The sequence below is a fragment of the Euprymna scolopes genome, chromosome 19 (genome assembly GCF_053919585.1).
Source record: "Euprymna scolopes isolate OS-2025 chromosome 19, ASM5391958v1, whole genome shotgun sequence".
Lineage (NCBI taxonomy): Eukaryota > Metazoa > Mollusca > Cephalopoda > Sepiida > Sepiolidae > Euprymna > Euprymna scolopes.
Window position 1 is genome coordinate 75,287,498 of NC_136500.1, and position 25,149 is coordinate 75,312,646.

Genomic DNA, 25,149 nt, shown 5'->3' on the forward strand with positions numbered 1-25,149 from the left:
AATGATTTTTAACTGATAAAGAGCTGTATAAAAGGAGGTAATTTGTTTCTCATTAATTAATGTTTGTGACGATGGATTTTTTGTTACACTGGATGTACAAACTAGTAAATTAATATTTAAATAATTTCTATTTTATAAAATTTGAAAAAAAAATTTGTTTATGATTCATTTGAGTATTTATAAAAACACATTTCAAAGTAAATACTTTTTTCATGTAAACTATATTCACTACTTTTAAAATATTTTTATTAGAACATATTTTATTTTTTTGTAAAAAAAGAAAAAAAATTATTTGTTAAAAATAAAACCATTCTGAAAAATAAATTCATTTGAGTATTTTCTTTACAAAACTTACATTTTCAACTATAGGAAAAATGGAAAACATTAAGGAAACATTAAACAGAAGAGACTAATTTCAGTTGTTATCGACAATCCATTCACTTCACAGAATACAGAACTCAAAAAGAGCACACAATGCTGTCGATATTATTAACTCAATAAGCAATATTTGTGTAAAAATGTACAACGTATTAGAGTTATCTCCCTTTACATTTGTTTATATTGAGACACCTGCAGTCAATTTGTATTTTTCTGTTTTGCATTTTCAATTATTTAGTGTTTATCTAGTTTTACCACAATATTAAAAATTGCTTGCAAAAATAAAATAAAATAGCACAAAAATTTATTATGTGTTAGGTTTAAAAAAAAAAAAACAGTACACTACAAATTACGCAAATTAATCAAGTATTTCTCTTTTTTAAAAAGAAAAAAACATTTTAACGAATTGTCTCGTTCGCCACTTTCTTATATATGATATATGCTGTAGGTACTCAGGTTAGACACCAAGATGCCATAGTCTCCACAATATGCAATATTTTATACGGATACCTCAGGAATTACGGTGTGCCGGTGGAAATTGCTTGTGATGGAGGATAACTCTGATGAATAGAAGACATTTCTAAAAACATGGGGCATATCCCTGCGAGTGTCATTATTTGCAAAGCAATGGTAGAGCCGTGGCAGCTGTCAAGCGCATAAAGTGGATACTCACGACAAACATTAGTCCTAGTGGTTCACTGGATACAGACGAAGTGACAAAAGTACATCTACTATATCTCAAAACCCCACCACCAGACATAGGTGCATCACCAGCAGAACTTCTGCTCTCTCATCCTTTGAATGATCACTTACCCAACAAAATTCCACTGAGAGTGATTGGTACTTGCCAACATGAACGAGAGGGCAATCAACCAAGGGTTCGTCAACAGCACCAAACACACTGAGAACAGGCAACAACTTGACCCATTAACAATCAAAATGGACACAAAAACCCCTGCAGTTGGACAACACTGGCACAGTTGTTGAAACCCTCCTTCACACACAGAACCGCAAATTATATGATAGCAGCAGGAGAACCACACTCCGAAACCACCATTATTTCTGCAGACTAAACGCAGATGCACACAACCATGCCCCACAATTGCCTATCTTATCCCAGCCAATACCTCTAGAGAGTCAACACCCTCAAACACAAATAAGGCCGATACCACCTTCCATACCAAGAACACCAAGAAGATGTAACGTTACACATGTTTACTCACGTAGACCCAACATATTGAAGCAGTGTATGTTACAAGGAACATAAGACAAGTAATAACTCGACACAGTTTTTTTTTTTTGTAATGACATTTATTTCCTCATTCTCCCACCACTCATGACATCACATACTTCTCTAACATGATCTTTCTCCTTTTTTGTAGTCTTTTTCTTTTTCCTTACGGTGACATCATTTCATACGCGGTTTGATATTTACATCTGTGCTCTGTTACCAAGGAACAAACCCCTGCAAACAATGGAAATAATACAAAAAGGACTCAAAGCTAGGTCTGGACCCATCTGTAACAAATGACTGTCCTCTAGATTTAAGGAGTTCCAGCTCAGATGACAAAGTTTTTCTTTCGCTCAAAAAAATTAAAAATAAAATAACATGTTAACATAGTACCAGAGTTGTATGCCCTTAATGAGAAATCGATACCTTTACATGGGGCAATGCTCCCAGGCAGAGGTAGACGGTCATGTTGAACATATAATAAAGGCGCACAATGTGCATTTTAATGTTAAATATCCGTGTCTTGTCTTCATTCCTTGTTCTACCATATTTATACACTTACATTAAAGACAATGGGCAGGGGACATAATTTAAAGTTTAAATATTACATAGTCATCATAATAATACTGGCTAGAAATTGTTTACCGATAAAAAAAAAAAAAAAAATAGAATGAATTTACGTAGTTTTTAATCTAATAGGTACGTGCATAAATTTTTTGTGAAATTATAATTTTTAACATTGAGGTAAAACTGGATAAACGGCAATTATTTTATTAATAAAAATTTTAAAAACAAATAATTTTGAATTATTTTAATAATTTTGGAATATTATTCATTGTGTGCTTCAATATAAAGCCAAATGTTTCCAACTGCAATTTATGGAACGAACCTGAAACGCATAAAGCAGTTTATGCTTCAATAAAAGCCACAAAAAAAAAGAAAAGAAAAAAGAAATAAGAAGGCAGAGAACACTAAAGCATAATACAAAACCAGTTTAAGTCGGGTTAAAAACATTTATTTTATTTTATCTTCGAAATATATATATATATATATATATATATATATATATATATATGTATATTTGTACAAGGTTAAAAATATCCAAAAGTAAAAACTATTGAATTTCACAATAGTGCTCAATAAAAAGAACAAGATATTATTTTATTCAATTTAAGTAAACAAAATTACTATTAGTCGCAGCAATAAATCTACTGTTTTTGTCTAAAAAGACTTCATCAGGCGAAAAAAACAGCCTCTGGTCTTAGTTAAAGCAAGATTTTTAACCTTAATTGTCTTGCCTTGATTATGACCAGATGCTGTTTTTGTTGCCTTTTTAGACTGAAACATTTATTGTCGCGACTAATGGTAATTTTGTTTACCTATATTGAATTATATTATATATATATATATTTAGACACGTCTGATTGACCATGACAGAGTTATTCCCTTTTCCGATCTTTCTGGATATATTTTCCATTTGTCGAGCAGCTTTATAATTTTGGCAGGCATATTATATAGAATGAATTTATTTGCCCCTTCGAAGAATCTCTCTGAACCCACTTTAAAAACTCATACATAGGACACACAACAACACTCTCCCGATAACTAACCTATCATTTAGCTGACAATAGCGCCATAAAACAACACCTAACATCCCACGATAAAAACTTACAATCGTCTGACATTAGAAATATCTTAACTAAAATTGCTAAAATTCAATAGGTTAACAACTGCACACAAAGACTATAATTACTAAAAGCCATACTTATAAAAAAAACTACAGCCCTTTTTAAACCGAATCTCATTTAACACTGGGACAAATATACGAACAGTATTTAATAGATAACATGAAACTAAATTAATAAACTATAAAATAGGAAAATTGAAATTAAAAATAAAATAAAATAAAGATAATTCGCCCCACCCTCCTGCACCCACCTTTATAGCCAATTAAAAAAAAATTATAAATACACCAAGCCTCAAAGGAAAAGGTATAGGAAAAGTAAACAATTGCTCCTGACGATAATCGGATGCACTCATAGAAAGCGCTTGAGAAAAATATGGCTGAACCGCAACTTTTGGCTGCCATTCTATATAATATGCCTGCTGAAATTAAAAAGACCGCTTGGCAAATAAAAAAGATGTCCAGAAAGATCGGAAAAAGGAATAACTGTCATGTTCAATCAGACGTGCCTAAATAATGACTTGCTGCCAAAATATATATATATATATATATATATATATATACACACACACACACACACACATACTTTATGATTAAATCTATATATAAAAAATATATATATAAAAAATGTGTGCAATTATCAGTCACATTTCTGTTAGACTATTAATGTAAAATTGCCATACCTTCATTTGTTTCCTTGAATTTCAAGATGTTTTTAATCAAATTCATGTCCACATTTTTTTCCGTTTTTACTTGCCGTCGTGCTCGGTTTCTCATATTACGTATATCTTGACTTTTTACTTCTTTGCCCAATTGTTGGAGACATTCTTTTACAGTGGCAGATTTAACCTAGAATTTCATTAAATAGAATTACATTAAATAAAATTTCATTCAATAGAGTTTCATTAAATAGCATTACACACTGTCAAACAACAGCTTGCTGAAATTGCTAAATAAAATATTTAAATAAAAAAAATTAAATAATCATCAAAATGGTTGATATACCGTGAAAACGAAGCAAACCAATTTATTAAACTTTTAAAAAAAAGTAATTTTCTTTGCTGCTCCTACTGAATTGGAACCAAATCAAACTGACTTTTGCTGAACTAAAACTTAAAGTTAGAGTTAGTTTAAGGTTAAGTGCAGTTAAAATTCTGGAAAGTACTTTTCTTTAAATAACAACTGAGGAAAACGTTTTATTTTTGAATAATATCCAAAAAAGTACATAAATAAAATTAAAAAAATTTTTTCTTATGTTGACTAGGTTTTGCTGCGATATGAAGAAATTTGTAGATTAAAATTTTCTTTTAGTTTTTTTAATTATTCAATTTTTAGTATAAGTATTCCAATAGCCTTTATTTACGTGTCTCTCATTGCAGCAAGATGTGTTATGAAGCCGGAATATAGGGAAGCTAGTTCCTCCAAGAGGACACTGACTAGATACAAAAATAGCTGTGAATGGATCTGCCAACATTTTCCCAGTAAAAGCACTTCAGGTTTCAGCAATAAACCAAGTCTTTCAAAAAGCAGATGTAATGCCTGAGAAGGTATATCTCCTTATACTGAGCCAAACTATGCCTGACTCCAACAATCAAGGAGCTGATCTCTAGGTTATCAGAATAATTGCCAAGAATGTATCCTTAGATGACGGTATGAAAATGCTGGAATACTCTGCATTTTGGATGAAATTAAAATTAAGATATTTGGACAGATCAAATGCTCTTTAGCCTTGGGCAATCACCTAGAGATGGTATCTCAATAAAAACACTTAGTGCTTATATAGTATTATGCATGAGTGAAAATTGCAGTTCCAAATAAATTAACAGGAAAACTTTTTGATATATTTCATGTGCCATGCTAAAATAAGTATCCTCAACAAAAATTAGGAAAAATTATCAAGTAAAATTTTAATTAAAAATAAAAATCAGTTTTATTGTATTTTGCCAATCCACCATTCATTATTACTTGGTTAAACGACAGACTGACTTATCTCCCTTTGCTTCACAGCACTTCTGCTCTTATTATTGACGGATCAGCAAAATATGATAGAACTGGCTTTTATTTTTAACTAGCGAGGGGTACCCGGCGTTGCCCGGGTGTTTGTATGTGTGTGTGATGTTAAATAAAAAAGAAACCGGGGGGGGGGGGGGTAGGATCGAAGCCAAAGCCCTGAGGCGAAGTTTGAAAATAAAATCGGCCAGCCAGAAGTGAAAGATGTTTGAAAGTCGTCGAGCGTTACGATGACGATGTAAGTATTGTTATAAGCGAAGTAAGAAAAGAAAATAACGTTTTAATTAAGTGGGTGTGGGTAATCAAAACATCGAAAAAAAAACACAAAAAAAAACTAACGTAAGGCAAACGAACGATTAAAACAGAAAAACGAACACGTGAAAAATGGCTTAAATAAGCCTGTTTCGATATTAAAATTTAAAAAATCGGTGGGTACCCGGGTGTTTTGCGGTGTCGCTAAGAATAAGCGAAGTAAAAAAAAAACAGGAAAACGAACGTTACGTGAAAAATGGCTTAAATAATACAGGGTTCAATATTTAAATTTAAAAAATCGAAAAAAAAAAAAAAACATCTCACACCACGATTCGAACCCAAAACGTTTAGATAATGAACCAAGACCTTAACTACCTGAGCTAAAGCAACGTGTATAAAATTTGTTCGGTTTTTCAACTATTTAAAGTAAATCAGGTCACGACGTCATGACGTCATCTGACACATGCGTTGTTGACCCCCACCCCCTGTCGAAAATTGTCGATTTCGGGGTGAAAAAGTTAACGTTTTTCTCGTTTTCTGTCTAGACATCTCTCTCTCTCTCTGTTTGCGTCTCTCTCTCTCTCTCTCACACTTCGTCTTCCTTACTCTAAAGAGTGTTACTAAAAAAGAAAATGGCGTCTGGGTTTGTTTTTTTGTAAAAACTTCAATTGTTAATATTTTTTGTAAGCATATTTTTTTTTTTTTTTTACTTCACATTTTTGGCTTGTTATTTTTCATTTAACTATCGTATCTAACTATTTTTAACTTTGGTAACGTTGTCATAGCGTAGAAGTTCATAGTTTAGCTTGTGTGAGGGTTAAATTTTTTTTTACTGATAACAACAATGTTTTTTTAAATTCAGACTGCCATTACAGCTTGCTGACATCAAGATAACATGACATGACTCAGCAGGTTTTAAATACAAGTTGACCCAAAATAAACGGCCCAGTGTATACTTTATGTAGAAGAGTTGGCGCTCGTATTTTTTGGGGCAGTTATAAATCGATTTAAAAATATGTAATGTTTAACATTAAAATGTCACTTTTTTTTTGCCCCCCCCTGCAGAAAATCGATCAGTTGATGCACTTCTGATGGTCCTTTTGGGCCAATTTTTCGATATTTGTCGTCCAGAGGGTGGGGCTTTCATATGAGACCAAGTTTGTGAATTTTTGTTCCGTCGGTCAAAAGTTTTTAGCAGACATACATACATACATACATTTTCGCTTTTATATATATAGACTAGCGAGGGGTACCTGGCGTTGCCCGGGTGTTTTTTGGGGTATGTGAAAAAAACCCGAAGCGTTGATGACGCGCAGTTGGAAAATAGTAAAGTGTTTTAAAAAAAACAGGTGCGCGTTTTTGATTGACGTGACGGCGATAGGTATTCAGCAGTTACGATTTTGTGCGGGATAAATCGGTTTGTTTGTTTTTAAAAATCCGCTCCCTGTTTATTAGGAGGAGCGAAATGAAAGCTACAGTCTGATATGACAAAGTCGACATTGACCAAACTGGCTCTGGGCCTGTGATTAGAGTCGAGGTTCGCTTTTTTTATACCGAAAACCGAATGTAACACGTGCCGATGCGGGAAATGTGGAATAATTAACGTTTGAAAGTCAATAAAATTAAATAGAGAGGCGAGCTCCGTGGATAATTCGTAGATATTACAATTTATAGATGATATAAAAAGTTTTTAAAAGTTGTGAAGCGAGCAAGCACTTCTTTGAAAGAAGCCTTTCGTGGACATTGAGGAAAAGCGAACATACATACACACATACATTTTCGCTTTTATATATATAGATTAAAATTCTACACAATAATCTTTCCTACTTTTTGGTGTAGATACTTATTTTTGCACGTACGTAAGTATATCAAAGAATTTTCCTGTTAATTTCTTTGGAACTGAGACTTTCACTTGTGCCCAATACTATATAAATATCAACTTGCCCCCTTCACCTCACTAAGTTGATGTCAGGAAGTGCATTCGGTCTATAAATAATTTTGCCTCAATTAAGTCAATAACTCTCAAAGAAAAGTTAAGATTAGTTTGGAAATCAGTTTCTAAAATCCATCCAACTCAGCATGTGAACATGTAAAACAGGTATTAAATCAAATATGATGACAAATAGTTTTCCTAACCTAAGAGTGTCAAAAAATATGTCAATAGAACGCCTAAATATCCAAAACTTTTCTTTTTAGCTTTTACAGATGTATGGTAGAGTAAGTGAATAGTAAAATGAAATAAAAACTATTTGTCTGTTTTTTTTTTTTTTCCTTTTTAATGAAAATTGCTCCAGGCAAGGCATGAAGCCACTTGATTTAAGGAGCTAAAACAAAAACAAAAAACACTTCAAGGTTAAAAACAAGCCAATGAATATTAAGTGTTATATGGATAGAAAACAGAAAATCTTTCCCTTTTGTCAGAAACATCGCTCATAGAATACGAGGACTAAAGGACAAAATAAGAAAAGCGAGAGTTATGAAGCTGCTGAAAGTAAACCCAATATTCACTCCATTCTGTTATTGAAATGCATTGAAAGTCGAAATGTGTATGATTATCACGCCCCTCCCCTTTGAAGTTCAACCATTTCTTACATTGTAGTAGCAGCTGATAATGTAGTAATCTCAGAGCTTTGCCATCTAGAACTCTGGTTCCTGGCACATGTACCTATGGTAGACAGATTTGGCATCAAGCTGTATTAGGGATGCAACCTGACTAACATGGCTCTAGCAAATCCAGGAGGAGTCAGCATCAAGATCCGTCATTCTCTGGTCATCTCAGCCTTTGTATGTAACACACAGATGTGTGCGGCGTGGAACCACAAATCAATGACGTGAAAGTGGCACATTGCTTCTGAGCCATTCCTTTGTGTGTTCCGGATCAAACTTTCCCCGACTTTGCAACTGCTGAGTCTTGCTCTGGTGTTGGCAGTAAAAATCTCCACTCCTGCAAGTTAACGAATAACTGTGACGGGCAAGGAGGACTTCATACAAACCATACAATCCTTAAACACAACCTTTGTGAGCTCCATGCAGAAGTTCAATTCACTTAACAAATAAACAAATCCTAAATAAAAAAGCACCAATGCCAAAATTGGGACACGTTAAATAATAATAAGCAATTTTCTTGGAGGGGGGGGGTATTATTGTAAAGCAACACAAATTTTTTTTGAACGATCGAAGAGAGACCAAAACTATCAAAAGATAGAATATTGCAATTAAACCTTGATAATCTCATAAGGGCAGTCTAATTTCAGGACAACTCATATTTTTTTATGGACATTATTCCAGGCACAGTATGAAGCAACTTGATGTAAGGAATTAAAAAATAAATAAATAGTACTTCAAGGTAAAAGATTTGCCAACGATAAGTATTAGATGGAATAGATTTTGATTCAGGAAACAGTAATTCTTCCCTCTTTGTTAGAAACATCGCTCTTGGAATGTGAGGACTAAACAACAAAATAAGGGAAGCGAGAGTTACGCGGCTGCTGAAAATAAACCCAAGATCCACTTTCTATTCTCCTTATGAGATCATCCAGGTTTAACTTGAAGAACTTTACTTCTGAGATGGTCGCTCTTCCAAAGCATTCAGAAAATGGCCATATAACAGTCTAGATCGCACAGAGCAGAACATACCTTAAGGTTAAGAGCACGTTTCACAAAAACCTGCTGTTCATCGGTGAGTCGGTTTCGATTCCGAGCATAGAAAGCATAATCTGTTGGTGACACATCATGATTATGACACACGGAAAGTTCAGATATCCTTAGTACTTGCAGAGATCCTGATTTGTCGCCTTTATATCGGTTGGCAGATAGAAGCAGCTTGGCAGGACAATGTTTCCGTTGCGATCTGATTTAGAAAAAGTGGAAATCAGAACGTAAATATTAGATTTTGACTGGCATGATTTCAACTTTCCTACCGGAAACAGAGCTGTGCTATTGATCATATTAAGCAGATTCAATGTATCAACTGTTGAAATGAAGCCTGTATGAAAAATAAATCTTGCAATTCAGTGTCATTTTTTATTACCTTTTTTCAAAAGGTTAATAATGGGATTTGCCTAATATTCAAGCTGGCTTGATCTAATAATTATTGTTTCACTGATGATTAATTTGCATTTGTCATGACTTTTATAAAGATTTTTCACTTGTTTGAAGCCTGCATTTTTAGGTTGAGAAGGACCTTATATGGATGAAGACTTATTTTTTTAAGGCAAATAAATAATTTATTTAAAAAAAATTTTTTTTTTTTAATAATATCGCTTTTTAGCTTTTTAGCTTCCTTAAATTTCTAATAACATCTTAAACACCTTCTTGGCCTTTTCGGTAGGAGCAAAGTGTAGTATCTGTTCTGATACTATGCTTCACCTTTTCTGTCTTCAGTCAGTGCAGGAGAAAACCGTCATGACTGAGGCAATTTTTATTTTTGTTCCTATCCAGAGTGCCCTTTTTTTGGGGGAGCTGGATTTTTCCTACATTAAAAACTGACCTTGTGTCTAACTTTGCCCTTGTAGGGAGGCAAGTAAATAGGAACATCTCAAATATCTCAAAAGTACCAATATTATTTCAATAACTATGCACTTATCTGGTATAAGAAAAGTCAGACCATTAAACCATCCACAATAAACAGCTTGTCATACTTTCATCCACAAGAAATATTTATATCTCTGACAAAAAATTGCAAAAGACTTTATATGGTTGAAAGCTTGCTTATCATTTCTTTAAGGTAAATAAAAAAAAAATTGTTTTGGGATTTCTTAAATGTCAAATAACATCTTAAAATATATAAAAAAAAAAAAAAAAAAAAAAACTTTTTTTTTTAATTCCTGTTTCGCAGATATTTTTTCAGGTTGTTTACATATAAAAGTAGGATTAGATTTATTTTTTTGAGGATGATAGTAAAAATGTAACATTTTTGATGCTTCTACAGTATAATGAGATTTCAAATGCATTTTAGGTAAAAAACATGATTATGTCATTATATATTATTTTTATTGGAATCCTTTGAGATGAGTAATTTGTGTATTCATTTTTTTTTTGTGTGTGAACTGGTATCCTCATCTTCATGGTGTTTGTTGTTTCACCACATTTCGGCCAACACACCTTCAGGTGATTAACCACGACAGGATAAGAATGCTGAGTCTTGTAATTGTATCCCCAGTAATTACTGCCTTCCATAGTTGTTGTTGTCTTACCATGTTTTGGCCAACTAATCCTTTGGCCTGCTTTGGGTAGGATTGAAACTGCTATCTTCAGACAATGCTCACCTGAAACCATAGAGACTTAACGATTCTATTCACTGTGCCACAAGTTCCGAAGAATTACCTGAAGAAGGTCAGGGGATAAGTTGGCCAAAACGTGGTGAAACAACAATTATGAAGATGAGGATAACAGTCCACAAAAAAAAAAAAAAAATGAATATGATTATGTCATGCTGAAATTAGTCAAAATTCCAAAAAAAATGATCAAGTAAAAAACTAATTACAAGTAAAAATAAAAGTTTTTGAATTAGTTTTATCATATTGGTTACTGTTGAAGAGTTCTTAAAAGCCAAAGGATGTAACTGCAATCTATGACTGAAAATCAGTCATTTCAAAGTAGGAAATGGTCAGTGCCGGCAAAAAGTAAAATCTGCACTTGTCATTTTTTCAAAAACAGCAAATTTAAGCTAAATTGAATGGAACTGTTTATACAACGTATACCTCATTTGATTCGACTTTTATTCCTCTATAATTTTACCTGTTCATATTTGACTTTTAATTGAAGTATCCTAGTGTTCACTTCAATTTAAAAAATTAACTTCAAATCGAGAAGGCAAAAAGAAACTCTGCACAATGGAAAATTGTTATTTAAATGTAACTTTAGAACATTTAAAAAAAAAATTTTTTTTATGACTTACCGTTGGGAATCAGTTTTCAATTATAACATTCTACTAAATTTGAACACCTACTTTGTGGCTATCTTTGAGAAAAAATGGCGACTCTATCATGACCAGTGCCACCCCCCTTCGGAAAATCGAATTGACTTGTTTTTGAAAACGAGACCAGATGACTTGTAAACAACAATATTCAACATGGCAATGAGTAAATTTATAAAGAACACATCCGAAAATGTAGATCTTCATCTCATGAGAACTACTTGCTAGCAACAATTTTAAATGTGATATGTGTTTGGAACAGACCCAAATAAAAGTCAACGTTTTAATGGCAAGTCTTCATTTGGTTTTCCAGGATACAAAAATGCATTTAAATCTTTTAAAAATTAATTATTTTTGTAGAATTCTGTTTTTTTTTTGTTTTTTTTTTTGTTGTAGTTTTGCTTTTTGTAATTCGATTAATTATATTATATATTAATGAGAAAAATTTTTTCTTTTTTTAAACATAATATTGATTTTATGACCATTTTTTTATTACAACTTTAAGGTAAGTGAAATAAAAATTGTGTGTTTTGCTTAACCTAAATAAACTTTGTTCAATCTTTGTAACATGAAATATAGAGGTGTGTGTATGGGGGGGGGGCACCTACAAAAAAATATAACTAAAACTGCTTTGAAAATATAAATTAATTTAAAGGGCACTTTTGCAATATTCGGGCTGCCGTCATGTTTTTGGGTGCTTTTCACTAAACTGTAGCCAGGTGGTGCTTTTCGGCCAAAGAATAGAGGACAATAACTCATACTTTTTGGGAATTTCTCAAAAAAATGGATGTAAATTTGTAGCAGTCGAAAATTGCTACAATCACAGGCAGGGGTGAAATTATGTGGCTCAAGATTTAAATCTACCGTCTTCCTGGCTTGTCTAATCACAAGCCAGCTCTCAGTCACATGGTCGAGTGTATACAATGCGAAACCAGCAACACTCTCTTTTCTCCCTGCTGGCTGGCAGCAGATATCACCTGGGGCTTTGGACCCATGCTAACGTGAGTACCACAAACCAACATGGCTATCTTCACACACGACCTTCTTTCTCATGCTACGGGACTCTTTAATCCTTTGTCCACATGCGGCACTACACATAAACTTTCTTTATCATGCTACAGGACTGCTCACGTCGATACATAGACTAGACGCACACTCCTACTGCCCACTACAACACGTAAACACACTGAATACTTTTCTTTCTTTCTCCGTTAACCGGCTTATCTAATCTACATTTCAAAACTGTCTAATCCTTTGTCCGGACTAAAACAGACTACAACACGTGTACACTGAACTATTCTCTCCTTCAATAAGCCAGTATAATATTCAATCTATCCTTACACACAAGAATACTTTACGCCACTAACCCGTTTCTCTCATATACACGCTACTAACAAAGATGACAAATAAAGTTGTTTTTTAAATGTAAAAATGAGCATTCCTTTCCTTTGTTTTAACTTTACAAATTCTATAAATATGTGTGATATTGTATTGTTGACTTCAGAACCCTGAGAATCGACTTTATGCAGACTAATAGATTGTTGTCGGTCATGCAGCAGTGTCGATGCGGACAAAGCATGGAATTACAAACCAGCAAAAGCTGGAGATACCAGACTTTTTGGGAAAATGTTTAAGTCCGGAAAAGTAGGAATTTTTTTTTTCAATCTAAACTTCCCCTAACGGAATTGATCATATTTATTTATATTTGGGCATATGAGATGTCCACGTACAAGGACGTTCGCAGGAAATGCCGATTTATGTCTGACTACACCATTGGCGATTAGGGAATGTTTTTAAGAGGACTCTTTTTGAGCATTTTCTCAGAAATCCACAAGTTCTTGGTGAGGAAGGGTGCACCATGGAAATAGATGAAAACCTATTTTTACAGTGGAAAAACAACACAAGACGTGTCAGGCGACAATTGTGGGTGTTTGGTGTTATGACCCGGTCACCAAATTGGGGTTTTCAGTGACCGTACCATCCAGAGATACAGCCACATTAATTCCAATGCTCAAAGAATATGTGCAACCAGGTACCATCATCATGTTGGATTGTCGGCGTGCATATGACAGCTTAGAGTCAGAAAGATCCCACCATTTGTGGATCAAACACACATAACTTTTTGACCCTTTACTATGAATCATGTAGAAAACATGTGGCAGCATGCTAAAAGACAGAACAAAGCTGAGTGTGGGACCTACACACTCATGATAGAATCCTACTTAGCAAAGTTTATGTGGCGGCAGAAATTTAAGAACAATCTGTTAGAAAGTGTGTTCAACCAAATAAAGGAAATTTATCCCTTGTAGTTTCAAACATGATGTTGAACTCAGTTTTACTTCAATTCAAAAAATGATTCGGAAAAAAAGATTCTAATATTGCTTTAATATTTTAAGATTGCTTTAATTCAGAAAAATGTTTCATCTAAATTATAAATCCATTGCCGACCCTTCAATGCTGCTTTAATTCGAAAAATGTTTCATTAAAATAATTTATTTGTTTGAACAAAAAAAAAAAAAAAAAAGAAAGAGAAAAGAAAACTATTTATAAATTTAATGTTGCTTTAATTACAAAATTGTTTTATTAAAATTATATTTTCTTATGCAGACTTTTCAATAAATGTTTTTGCAATTATATTTTGATAGATTTTTTATACAATAAATGTTTTAATTTTCAAATACTTTTTGTTTTATGCTTTTTTATTTGGAAAAAAATTTTGTTTGTTATTTATTTGATGAAGAAGAAACTGGAGTTATTGCCCCCCACCACAACAATGGCAGTCGCCCGAATACTACAGAAGTGCAATTTAAAAATAAATGAATATCGAAAATTTCATGGAAATCTGACCATTAGTTCATTTTTGCTAAATTTATTAAACACACGTATACTTACACTTTCAAAATAATCAATACATAAGAACGTTGTTTTAAGGTGTCGATAATGTAAACACAATTTTTTCTCTCACATTTTCATTATTTTTGTATGCTGGTCAAAATGCGCTAAAGTACCAGCTAAAGACCCACTTTTAAAAAGTTGATTTTTAGAGGTATTTGGGTCTGTTTTGAATTAATATCACATTTAAAATTGTCGCTGACAAATAGTTTTTATGATATCAAAACCTCAATTATCTGGTAATCATGAGGGTGTGATTCAGCACAACAAAATAGTTTGTCTCGAAGTTAAATTAAGACAACAAAATATTGAACCAGAAATGAAAATATGAAACGAAACATCGCTTTCTTCTTTTTGTTTTCATTTTTTCAGCGAACTATTATCGAAATGAAACGAAACATAGGGTACTTGTGCAATTATATTAGTGTGCTGAAATAATAACATTATTTTGAAAGCCATTCTTAACAAGGGGAGAGGAGGGTGTTTTGTAATTATTCAGTACTTTCATCTAACAATTTAATAAAAAAATATCGTAAAACCTGAATTTAACTTAAAAATACTATTAAATTTTAATAGTACTGTAACAGAAGTGCATAAGCTCCAAACATAACTTTATTTGGTTTTCTACTTTTATTTGTTTTTTTTTTGTTTTTTGGAGGAGGAGGGGGTTAAACATTTTTCTTCTTTATTTATTCTTTGTTGTTATTTTCAAATATTTAGCAGCAATTATTATTCCCAAAAAGCGGTAAAAAAGTTAAGATACAGAATAAAATAATTCAAACTAAGTATTGCAGTAAAAAATGAAAAAAACAAAAAAAAAAAAACGAAGAAGTTAGGATAGGATTTTATGTTTTTGTTTTTAAATCAACTTCCGCTTCTTAACACAACTTTGAGATGAACTATTTTTAGTCACGGAGGTGGGTAAAGACTCGGTCAAGATTATCTATTATCCAATGTATTCAGTATTGTTTTCACTGGTCGTCATGCTTGTTCTTGCGCACATTCAATTTTTGTAAATCAGGAATCATTTTACAATGAATTAACGGGTTTGTATTACTATACACAGAGGTACAAAAAAGTAGTCAAGAAACAAATATATAACAAATAAATGTTAGTGGTAGAATGGTAGATGTGTAGTTTAGGTTGCAAAATAGCCTCTAACCCTTGCACGTTCAAAAGCGAAAAATATTACTGACACCGTCTAGTTTCATTTTCTTTTATATATCAACACGTGGTTTGATAATGAACATGTATTTGTTTTTTAAACACATGCAAAATTTTTTTTGTTTTTTTTAATACAATTTTCAATAATTTTATTGGTACTTGTACAGTTTAATCAAGACATTAAAAAAAATGAAAATATCAAAAAAAAATAAAAAGGTTATATTACACGTATTCGTTATGGAACAAAGTTCTCTGAAAATTTTTTTTTTACTTAATTTCATCAAGTAGTTTTCCTTTTTACAGCGAAAAAAACAATTTGTGATACCGAGCAAAAGGTTCAATTTTTAGGAAGAAAAACTAATAATAAAGATGCGGAGGGAGTATCGCCGTATCGGCGCTTTACATAGAGTTATTTCCCCGTGGCGTGTTCAACAAATTCCATAATGGCTGGCTTCAACGCGCTTTCATAAGAATGTGTTTTTCCGCTGTAAAAAAAAAAAAAAAAAAAAAAAAAAAAAAACTATTTGATCAAATTAAATGAATTTTTTTTCGGAGATCTTCAGTCCAAAACAGATACGTACAATATAAACAGGGTCGTTTTTTAATGTGGATAAAAGGAACAAAAATAAAAATTGTCTCAGTCGTGAAGGATTTCTTCTCCACTGATAGAGAACAAGAAATTTAAGTGCAGGTGTATCAGAATTTTTGTAGGAATTTTTGACACCCCTAACACGAAACTGCGAATAAAATATAAAAATCTCGTAATTTCTCTGTTAAAAGTGGGTTGTTTATTTTCTTTATGGATTATACTTCCAAAATAAACTATTAAAGTTGTTTTAAAAGTAATAGAAATTTTTTTTTTTTTTAAACAGTAATGAATTTTCCGAACTCAATATTTTTCAATTTTTAAACTTTAAAAATCTATCAAAATTTTTCTATTGATTCTATTTTTATGATATTTTCAGGGTCAATGTGAAATTTTATGTTCTTTCCAATAAACCGAATATAATATTTTAGACAAACGTTTTTTTTTTTTTAATTCACGCCCCCCCCCCATTTTCAAGTGTCTATTAAAAAGTAAATAATTAATTTACTCACAAATTGAAGAGAAAAGGTCAATAAATAATATATTCAAATTTAAAACAAAAAAAAACGTAGTGTTTTTTAGAATTTTACCTGTAAAGTTTGAAGTTTAAAACCTTTTTTTTTTTAAACCACGTTATTTGTTTTTCTTTTTTTTTTAATGAAACCTTGGTCCTTGCTCCTTTAATTGAAAAAAAAAATTAGGGCTTGAATTACATTTTTCGAGGAGTTATAAGCTTGGAAAGACAGGGGGTCGAATAATTCACGCCTCCCATTTTGAAATGTCTATTAAAAAGTAAATAATTAATTTATGTACCAAAGTCTTATATATCACAAATTGAAGAGAAAAGGTCAATAAATAATATATTCAAATTTAAAACAAAAAAATAGTACTGTTTTTTAGAAATTTACCTGTAAAGTCCGAAGTTTAAAATCTTTTAAAAAAAAAAAACACGTTTTTTTTTTTTTTAATGAAACCTTGGTCCTTGCTCCTTTAATTGAAAAAAAAAATAGGGCTTGAATTACATTTTTCGAGGAGTTATAAGCTTGGAAAGATGGGGTGGAATTATTCACTATTTTCACGAAATTTCTGACACACCTAGTGCAGCACTCCACTGCACTACTGCAGCATCTGAAGGAAAGAACAGATACTACACTCTGAGTTATATATTTTTTTATTTACTCTAAAAAGTTTACAACTTGGCCCGAAGATAATTTAAGTACATATTCAACTTCACTGAAGCGATTTCTTGAAAGACAGAAAAATACTCTACGAGCTGTCAACTGGTATTACCGTGGAGTGTTTATTTTTTATAAAACTAAAGGTGAAAGTGCACTGAGGGACCACCCGAATATTTACCTTACCTAAGTCGTTGTTTTTTTAATATCCAACTGTTTACAGCTCCAGTCAGGTCTGTTCTTTAAAAAAACAAAAAATATTTAATAGTGTCACGGACTAGAATTATGAGTAAAACTGACATAGGCCATGGTTACGAGTATAGTAATGTCTGCCCGACATTTTTTTATTTTTTTATTTTCTTGCCTGTCGTGTGGTGAAGTGGGTGCGCATGCGCAGAAATTGTCAGTGATTGTAGCAGACAATTTCTTTTTCTTCAGTTTCAGCATTTACTGCAAACAAAAAAACCACGTGAAATTAAATTCTAAAAAAAAATTTTCTTACTCTTTTCTGTGCAAAAAAAATTGTTTTTTTTCATACATTTATCTCTTTATACATTTCTTTCTTTCCATTATTTTATTTATTTATTTTTTATTTTTTTTTTCTGTAAAAAGTTATTTTAACATTTTCTTCAAGCGCCAAAAAAAAAGACGAATACCAATACTGTGGATTCCTGCTACGGTTGTAGCAACAAATATTTCGACACAGTAAAGGCATTTCACAAAGAAGACACGAGCAGGCAATTTTTGCGAAAACATGTCCGCAATGCAAAAATGAGTGTTCGTTTCAAGAAGGTAAACGAATCTGGAGGTGTGCACACACTACACAAAAGTGGGAAAATCCAAAAAAAGAAAATATTGCGGTTTCACTGTCGCCGAAACCACAGGAATATTCATTGCTCGGATGCCAGCGTGGAAAGTAATAATGTTCATCAATCATTTTTGAAGCACTATGTGGAATCATCGAACAGTACGCGAAAATCTGGACATTTTGCACCACTCCTCAGTTGATTGACGGTCCTTCTGTTCCGAGGTCTGTGAGGACTGGCTTAACAACCAGGAACCCATTGAAGGCAACTGGATAGCTGTTGAAATCGATGAAACCCTTATCGTGTGCCGAAAGTATAATAGAGGAAGGATGGCTAGTCAGATATGGTTTTTTGGCGGAATTGAAAGAATTTTTTTTTAAAGTTTTGTCGCGCTGACTGGCCCAGATGAAAAACGGGACGCCAAAACTCTGATTCCGTTGGTGCACAAGTTTATCCTTCCGGGCTCAATAATTTTCAGTGATTGTTGGAAGGCATATACTAACCTCGACCGGTAATTTCCACACTACACCATAAACCACTCAGAAAATTTTGTGGACCCTCAGGATCCCAGCATTCACACACAAAATGTAGAATGAATGTGACTAGATGTAAAACAGTGGATTAAGCGGCCTGGTATTCGAGCAGAATTTATGCAGCAATACCTAGCCAGGTATTTATTTATAAGGAGTGAGACAGACAAGACGAAACTTTTGCATAAATTTTTTTTACAGGCTGCTGCATTGTACAGACACAAGTCGGAACTTGGAGAGATTTCTTGTTAAAAAAAAAAAACTTCCTTCCCTGAAATAAAAACAATAAACCTTCCGAGAAAAAATGCCATACCTTATCGAAAAAAAAAAAAAAATTTTAACCTCAACGACGGCTTACTTCACCTAGCAAACTGCCTTCTCATATGGCGTAACAATCTTCCGTGGAAAATTTTAATTAGATGAAAAAGATATAAAGCAAGAAAAGAAAAGCACACCAAGTTGTGGGGGAGGGGGTAATTTAATGGAACATAGAATTTTCAAAAAGTAACGCACCAACATTTACCGATTAGAACACCATTTAACATTTTTCGAAGATTTTACTGTTTACAATAGGGGCGCGAGCGGGGTGGGGGATGAGCGGGTGTGGTGTTGGGGCGCGCGCCAACACCACACCCGCCCATCCCCCACCCCCGCTCGCGCCCCCAATGTAAACAAAATCTTCGAAAAATCCTTCGATAAGGTATGGCATAAGGCCTAGTTCACAAGATTTCCAGCTACGGTCACTGGAAATGTTTTCTCGATCATAAAATCATTTCTCTCCGATAGGCTCATAAGAGTAGTAGTTGATGGGCAGAAATCAGAGGCCATCAATATTAATGCTGGAGTCCCTCAGGGGTCCATCCTAGGCCCAACTCTCATCCTGATATACATCAATGATCTCCCAAAACACATACTTAAATCATTCGTTGACATCTATGCTGATGACACAACCATCTATGGCGACACATCAAAGGTCATAAATGACAAAGTTCTCTCAGATTCTCTCTCCTCTGATCTTGAGCACGTGGTACAGTGGGGGAGGAGGTGGCTGGTTACTTTTAATGCATCTAAAACCAAGCTCCTATCTTTACATCATCAACGCTCTGATCCCCATCTGGCATCAATTGATATGGGTGGCTCTCGTCTAGGGGAAGCTCCATGTTTTGATAAGTTTCTGGGCTTGACCTTTACCCCTGACCTGAAATGGAATACGTACATCAAGTCAGTTGCCAAGATCGCTGGAAAAATGGTAGGATCCTTCTACTGCTCCAGAAGATATCTCACCCCTGATGCTATTCTCTATCTGTATAAAAGCCAAGTACGTCCAAGGATGGAGTACTGCTGTCACATCTGGGCAGGAGCTGCTAAAAACAGCCTATCCTGTCTTGACAGAGTATAAAATAGACTTCGTGGCTTAGTGGGCGATGCCCTTTTCTCTTCCCTGCAGCCTCTCTCCCACAGAAGAGACGTTGCGAGCCTGTCTTTGTTTTATCGTTACTACCATGGCAGGTGCTCGTCTGAACTCCAATCTCTGGTCCCCCCCCTCGCCAATCTTTCATGATAAACACCCGCCTAGCTGAAACCACTGTCAAAAATTTTCCCCACTCCTTATCTGTGCCAAAATCAAAATGTAGATTCCATGAACAAATTCTTTTTTAGAAGTGCGTGCACGCCTGTGAAACTCTGTTCCGGATGCCCGTTTCCCACCTGACTACAACCTGAATGTCTTCAAGTCCAATGTGAACAAATTCCTGATGAACCGCCTCCTTAAGTAAGACACTTTACCAGATCTCCAAAACTAACGTACTGTACACACAATAACCCTTATCCCCGAGTGGCTTCCGGGTCTTGATAAATGGTGACTACCTTGTAAAAAGAAAAAAAAAAAAAAAAAATGGTGTTCTAATCGGTAAATGTCGGTGCGTTACTACTTACGGAAAAACGGTTAACTAAACTGCAGAAGCACCTTCACCTATTAAGTCACATAAGGAATCCCCCTCCCGTGAAAAAAAAAAAAAAAAAGAACGAAAAACAAAAATGTTTGGTGCTTATGTTTTTATAAACTGCATTTAAAAACTACATCAGACAAAAAAAAAAAATAGAAAAAAAAAGAAAAGGTCCCCCTATTTGTTGTACTTTTCTTTAATTGTAAGTCATTAAAAAATGTCAGTCCGTAATTTTTTCCACCCAAAAAGTGCTATAATGTACTTTTTGAAAATTCTATGTTCTGGGAAAAAAAAATTAAATTACCCCCCCCCCCATCCTCAACTTGGTGTGCTTTCCTTTTCTTGTTTTATTTCTTTTTCAGCTAATTTTAAAATTTCCGCGGAAGATTGGTACGCCATGTGAGAAGGTAGTTTGCTAGGTGAAGCAAGCCGTCGTTTATGCTGCCGCGCACGTGCGTAGCGTAAACGGAAGCTGTAAAATGGCGGAAAGTAGTTCGTAGGTTCAGGGGTTAATACCATGCAAACGGTAAATTTGCCCCCGGTTTGATTATCAGATTCGTTGTCAGCGACCTCGATTGCCCCCCCCCCCAAAAAAAATTACAGTGGTCGGTCGGTGTTCTGTTGTAACGGATCTGAATATTTACCGTGCGTTTTAGTACTTTTGAATTTTCAAAAAACATTAATAGTAAAATAATGATTGCTGATCAAATACTGTGAAACTGCAGCAAAGTGACAAACACACATACGTAATAATTATTACTACTGACATAAATTATGGGAAATTAATCAAAAAAAATTTATTTTGCTTTATGTACTCGTTTGTTATCTATTTGCGTTTAAAAATAGCATTTAGTTATAAGCACAAGTTTTGTAAATATCGGATCTGAGCAAAGTAGTCATACGTGGTTAAACAACACTGGTTAAACAAAGATGACTACCTTTCTCAGATTCAATATTTACGGAAGTGAAATACTTTAAGCACAGCCACCTCGGTAATCGTGCTTTAAATCAGTAAGCAAAATAAGTGGCACTTGTAAAGTTTTACATTTTTTTGTTTTCAGTTTAGAAGAGTTTTAGAGTTAAAGATCTACCCCCCACACACACACACACTTGGCAAGAATGGCTTTCTAAATTTGTACGGGGATGTTAAAATGCACAAGTGCCAAATAATTTGCTTTTAACTAATTTTTTAACAATATTTCCTTTTAACGTCGGCGATAGTAATGACTACCTAAACAATTGCCAGAAGGAGAAATTAAATATTTCGTGAGTTTACTTCCCCCCCCCCTACTCTGATTTCACTAGCTGATGTCGAAACTATCGTCGTACTCACTTTGCATTTGGTCTTTTCCCCGTCGACCGGCTTTTGTATGCACTCGCGTGTACGCACAGATATGTGGCCGTCGAAACGGCAAGTTCCATGTTGAACTTGGGTCGGGAAGGAGCGACTTTCTCGTTGGCTCTCTGCACAGAAGTGAAAGTTCGACAGAAGAAAACCTGCCCGGTTCGTTGGCAATAGCTCTCGAATTTTTCTTTAAAATCCTTATGCGTACAAAATTCCATTCCTTGCGAGAATTCAGGATCTTCGGGAAGTCTAAAATAGTCAACAGATTCTGGCCTTGACGCCATATTGCGGCGAATGACGATGAAAACCGCGGAACAAATTACAAACACACTCGATGATGTTCGCACTTAATCAGGACGACTGTACATATAACAATTGTGTTGCCTATACACCGTGAGTGTGTCCAGGGCGAATCGCGTGTTTTTAATAAAAAAAAATAACAACAAAAAAAACTTAGCAATATTTGGTCTTAATCAAAACAACTGTGCATATAACTACTACGTTCCATCCACAGCGAAGAAATTCCTTGTTTTAACCAATAAAAAATATCAAAGGGCAGATAACTCTTGAATATATATATATATATATATATATATATATATATATATATATATATATATATATATATATATATATATATATATATATATATATATATATATATATATATATATATATATATATATATATATATATATATATATATATATATATATATATATATATATATTTGTGCAGGGCTTTCCACAAAAATACGTAAAATACACTTAAATATAATATTTTAATTTGTTCAGATTTCATATATAGACTGACTTACACGAGCGAGTCCCCTCTAGCGAAATACGCATCGCATCGGCACCGTGTTGTACGCAAACAACATCGGTGCCGATTATTATTCCGAAAAGGAAAGAAGTTTGGTGTATGTGGCCTTGTTTTGTTTTTTTCTTTTTGTTTTGTTATTTTTATTTATTTATTTTTTTTTTTTGGCTTGAACTTTGCTGCGCTTTTTGGATTATTTTTTTTGGGGGGATGGATATTTTTTGAGGCCGTGTTTTTTTGTTTTTTATGGATATTTTTTGTTTGGCCGTGTTTTTTTTTTGGGGGGGGGATATTATTTTTGGCCGAAGATTATAGTTATAGATAATTTATTAACAGAAAAATTGGTGCAAGTCTAGATTAGCACTTGTGGTTGTGGCGATAAACAAAAACTGGGTTTGTATTACTGTACACATAGATTCGAAAAAGTTGTCAAAAAACAAATATATAACAAATAAATGTTATCAAAGGCACGATAAGTTACTTTTCTACCTAACTGGATGCATTTTTTGTGTTTTTATTCAATGTAACATGTTTATTCAGCTCGAAAAACATGCAGTGTTTACCGATGTATTGGAAAATTCAAAATGGTACCCGAGTCTCTCTTTAACACGGTATGTTCAGGAAAAGATGTTATAAATAATAAACTAGACAAAATACTATTAAAAAACAACCGAATATATGTCAACTTATGTCACGGTAACATATATTGAGCGATTTTCTAACAGTATTTTGTCTAGTTTATTATTTATAATACCTTTTCCCAAACTTACCCTCTCCGAGAGAGAGAGTCGGCCGCCATTTTGAATTTTCCAATACATCGGTAAACACTGCATGTTTTTCGAGCTAAATAAACATGTTACACTGAATAAAAACACAAAATATATCCAGTTAGGTAGAAAAGTAACTTATCTTGCCTTTGATAACATTTATTTGTCATATATTTGTTTTTAGACAACTTTTTCGAATCTACAGTAATACAAACCCCAAAAACTTTTGAGTACCTTTTATTTTCTTGAATAAAAAAAAACCTACTCAACGAGAACACGATTGTTTTTGTTTTAATAAGTATTTCTATTCGAATATAAAAAATAAAAAATTCAATTTGGCTTGAACTTTGCGATTTTCGGATTATTTTTTATTTATTTATTTTTTTAGCCGGGTTTAACTAACAAACAAAATGAAAACACAACAATTTTGGTTCTTATGCACTTATGTTATCGTGTTTTTTTTTTTTTTCGTGGTTTAAGTGCCTCCCACAATGTTTGAAGTGTTTCTAATGTTTTTAAATATTTGGAACTTGCGCCGTTAAATCCGATTAAAAAAAAAAAAATAACAAAATAATCCGAAAATTGCAAAGTTCAAGCCAAATTTAAATTTTTATCCATCCGTCCTCCCCCCAAAAGAAACAACACGGCCAAACAAAAAATACCCCTCCCCCCCAAAAAAAAACATAGTAAGAAAAAATATCCATCCAAACAAAAAGGTAAAACTATACAAACACCGTGACAGCGAATTAACCCTAACCCTAACCCTAACCCTAAACCTAACCCTAACCCTAAACCTAACCCTAACCCTAAACCCTAACCCTAATCCTAACCCTAATCCTAACCCTAACGCTGTCACGGTGTTTGTATAATAATACCAACAAAAAAACACGGCCCAAAAAAAAAAAGTACACAGCCTCAAAAAATATCTATAAAAAAAGCATGATAAAAAAAACAATAAAACAAGGCCACACATGATTTATGTGTGGAGTGTACAATTTTTTTTTTCCTTTTTGGAATAATGAGCGATCCCTCGAACGAACTGCGTACAACATCGTAGCCAATGCGTATTTCGCTATAGGGGCCTCACTTGTGTACGTCCGCCCATATATATTATTATGGAGTCGTGATTTCAAAAGTAAAAAAAAAAAAGTATTTAGGTACCATCATCAGCTAAAATCGAAACCAAAACTGCAGCATTCAACGATAATAACGTGACACTCATATATATTGATTAAAAATTAAAAAATAAGCTGAAGATGAATGTACAAAATCTTTAACGATCTTTTTAATTCTGACCCCTTTTTGAGCCCTTAAAAACAATTTTAACCGGCGAAAGATCCATAAAAGAATGGCCCGTAAAAAATCCAATCATTTGAGGCTACTAGCATCGCTCTACAACTTTTAGTTTTGGAGGAGGTAGAGTTTGAAAATATAGAGACAGACTTACAGCCATAGTCATATAGCCATTTATATATTAGATTAATGAAGTTATCAGACACTTTCTCATGTGTCTATCTATGCACGTTTCTCGCCTACATGTAACTTCTGATAAATACTCATTGAATTATAAATTTTTATTTACTATTAACTTAATGTTTATTAAAATCAAGAGTACTTATGCACTTATTGTACCGGGCTGAAATGATA

The 25,149-nt window shown here is 33.4% G+C and overlaps 1 protein-coding gene across 1 annotated transcript in view; it reads right to left on the reverse strand.

The window, feature by feature from the left end:
• LOC145239757 (uncharacterized) overlaps positions 1-22,473 on the reverse strand; it is a 41,332-nt gene extending 18,859 nt beyond the window's left edge. Inside the window, exons 1-3 of the mRNA XM_080103165.1 lie at positions 21,905-22,473; positions 9,192-9,405; positions 3,977-4,142 (exon numbers count right to left, since the gene is read on the reverse strand). Coding sequence (XP_079959291.1) covers positions 3,977-4,142; positions 9,192-9,405; positions 21,905-22,200 — 676 coding nt within the window. The 5' untranslated portion in view covers positions 22,201-22,473. The remainder of the gene's footprint in view (positions 1-3,976; positions 4,143-9,191; positions 9,406-21,904) is intronic.
• Positions 22,474-25,149: the final 2,676 nt, after the last annotated feature.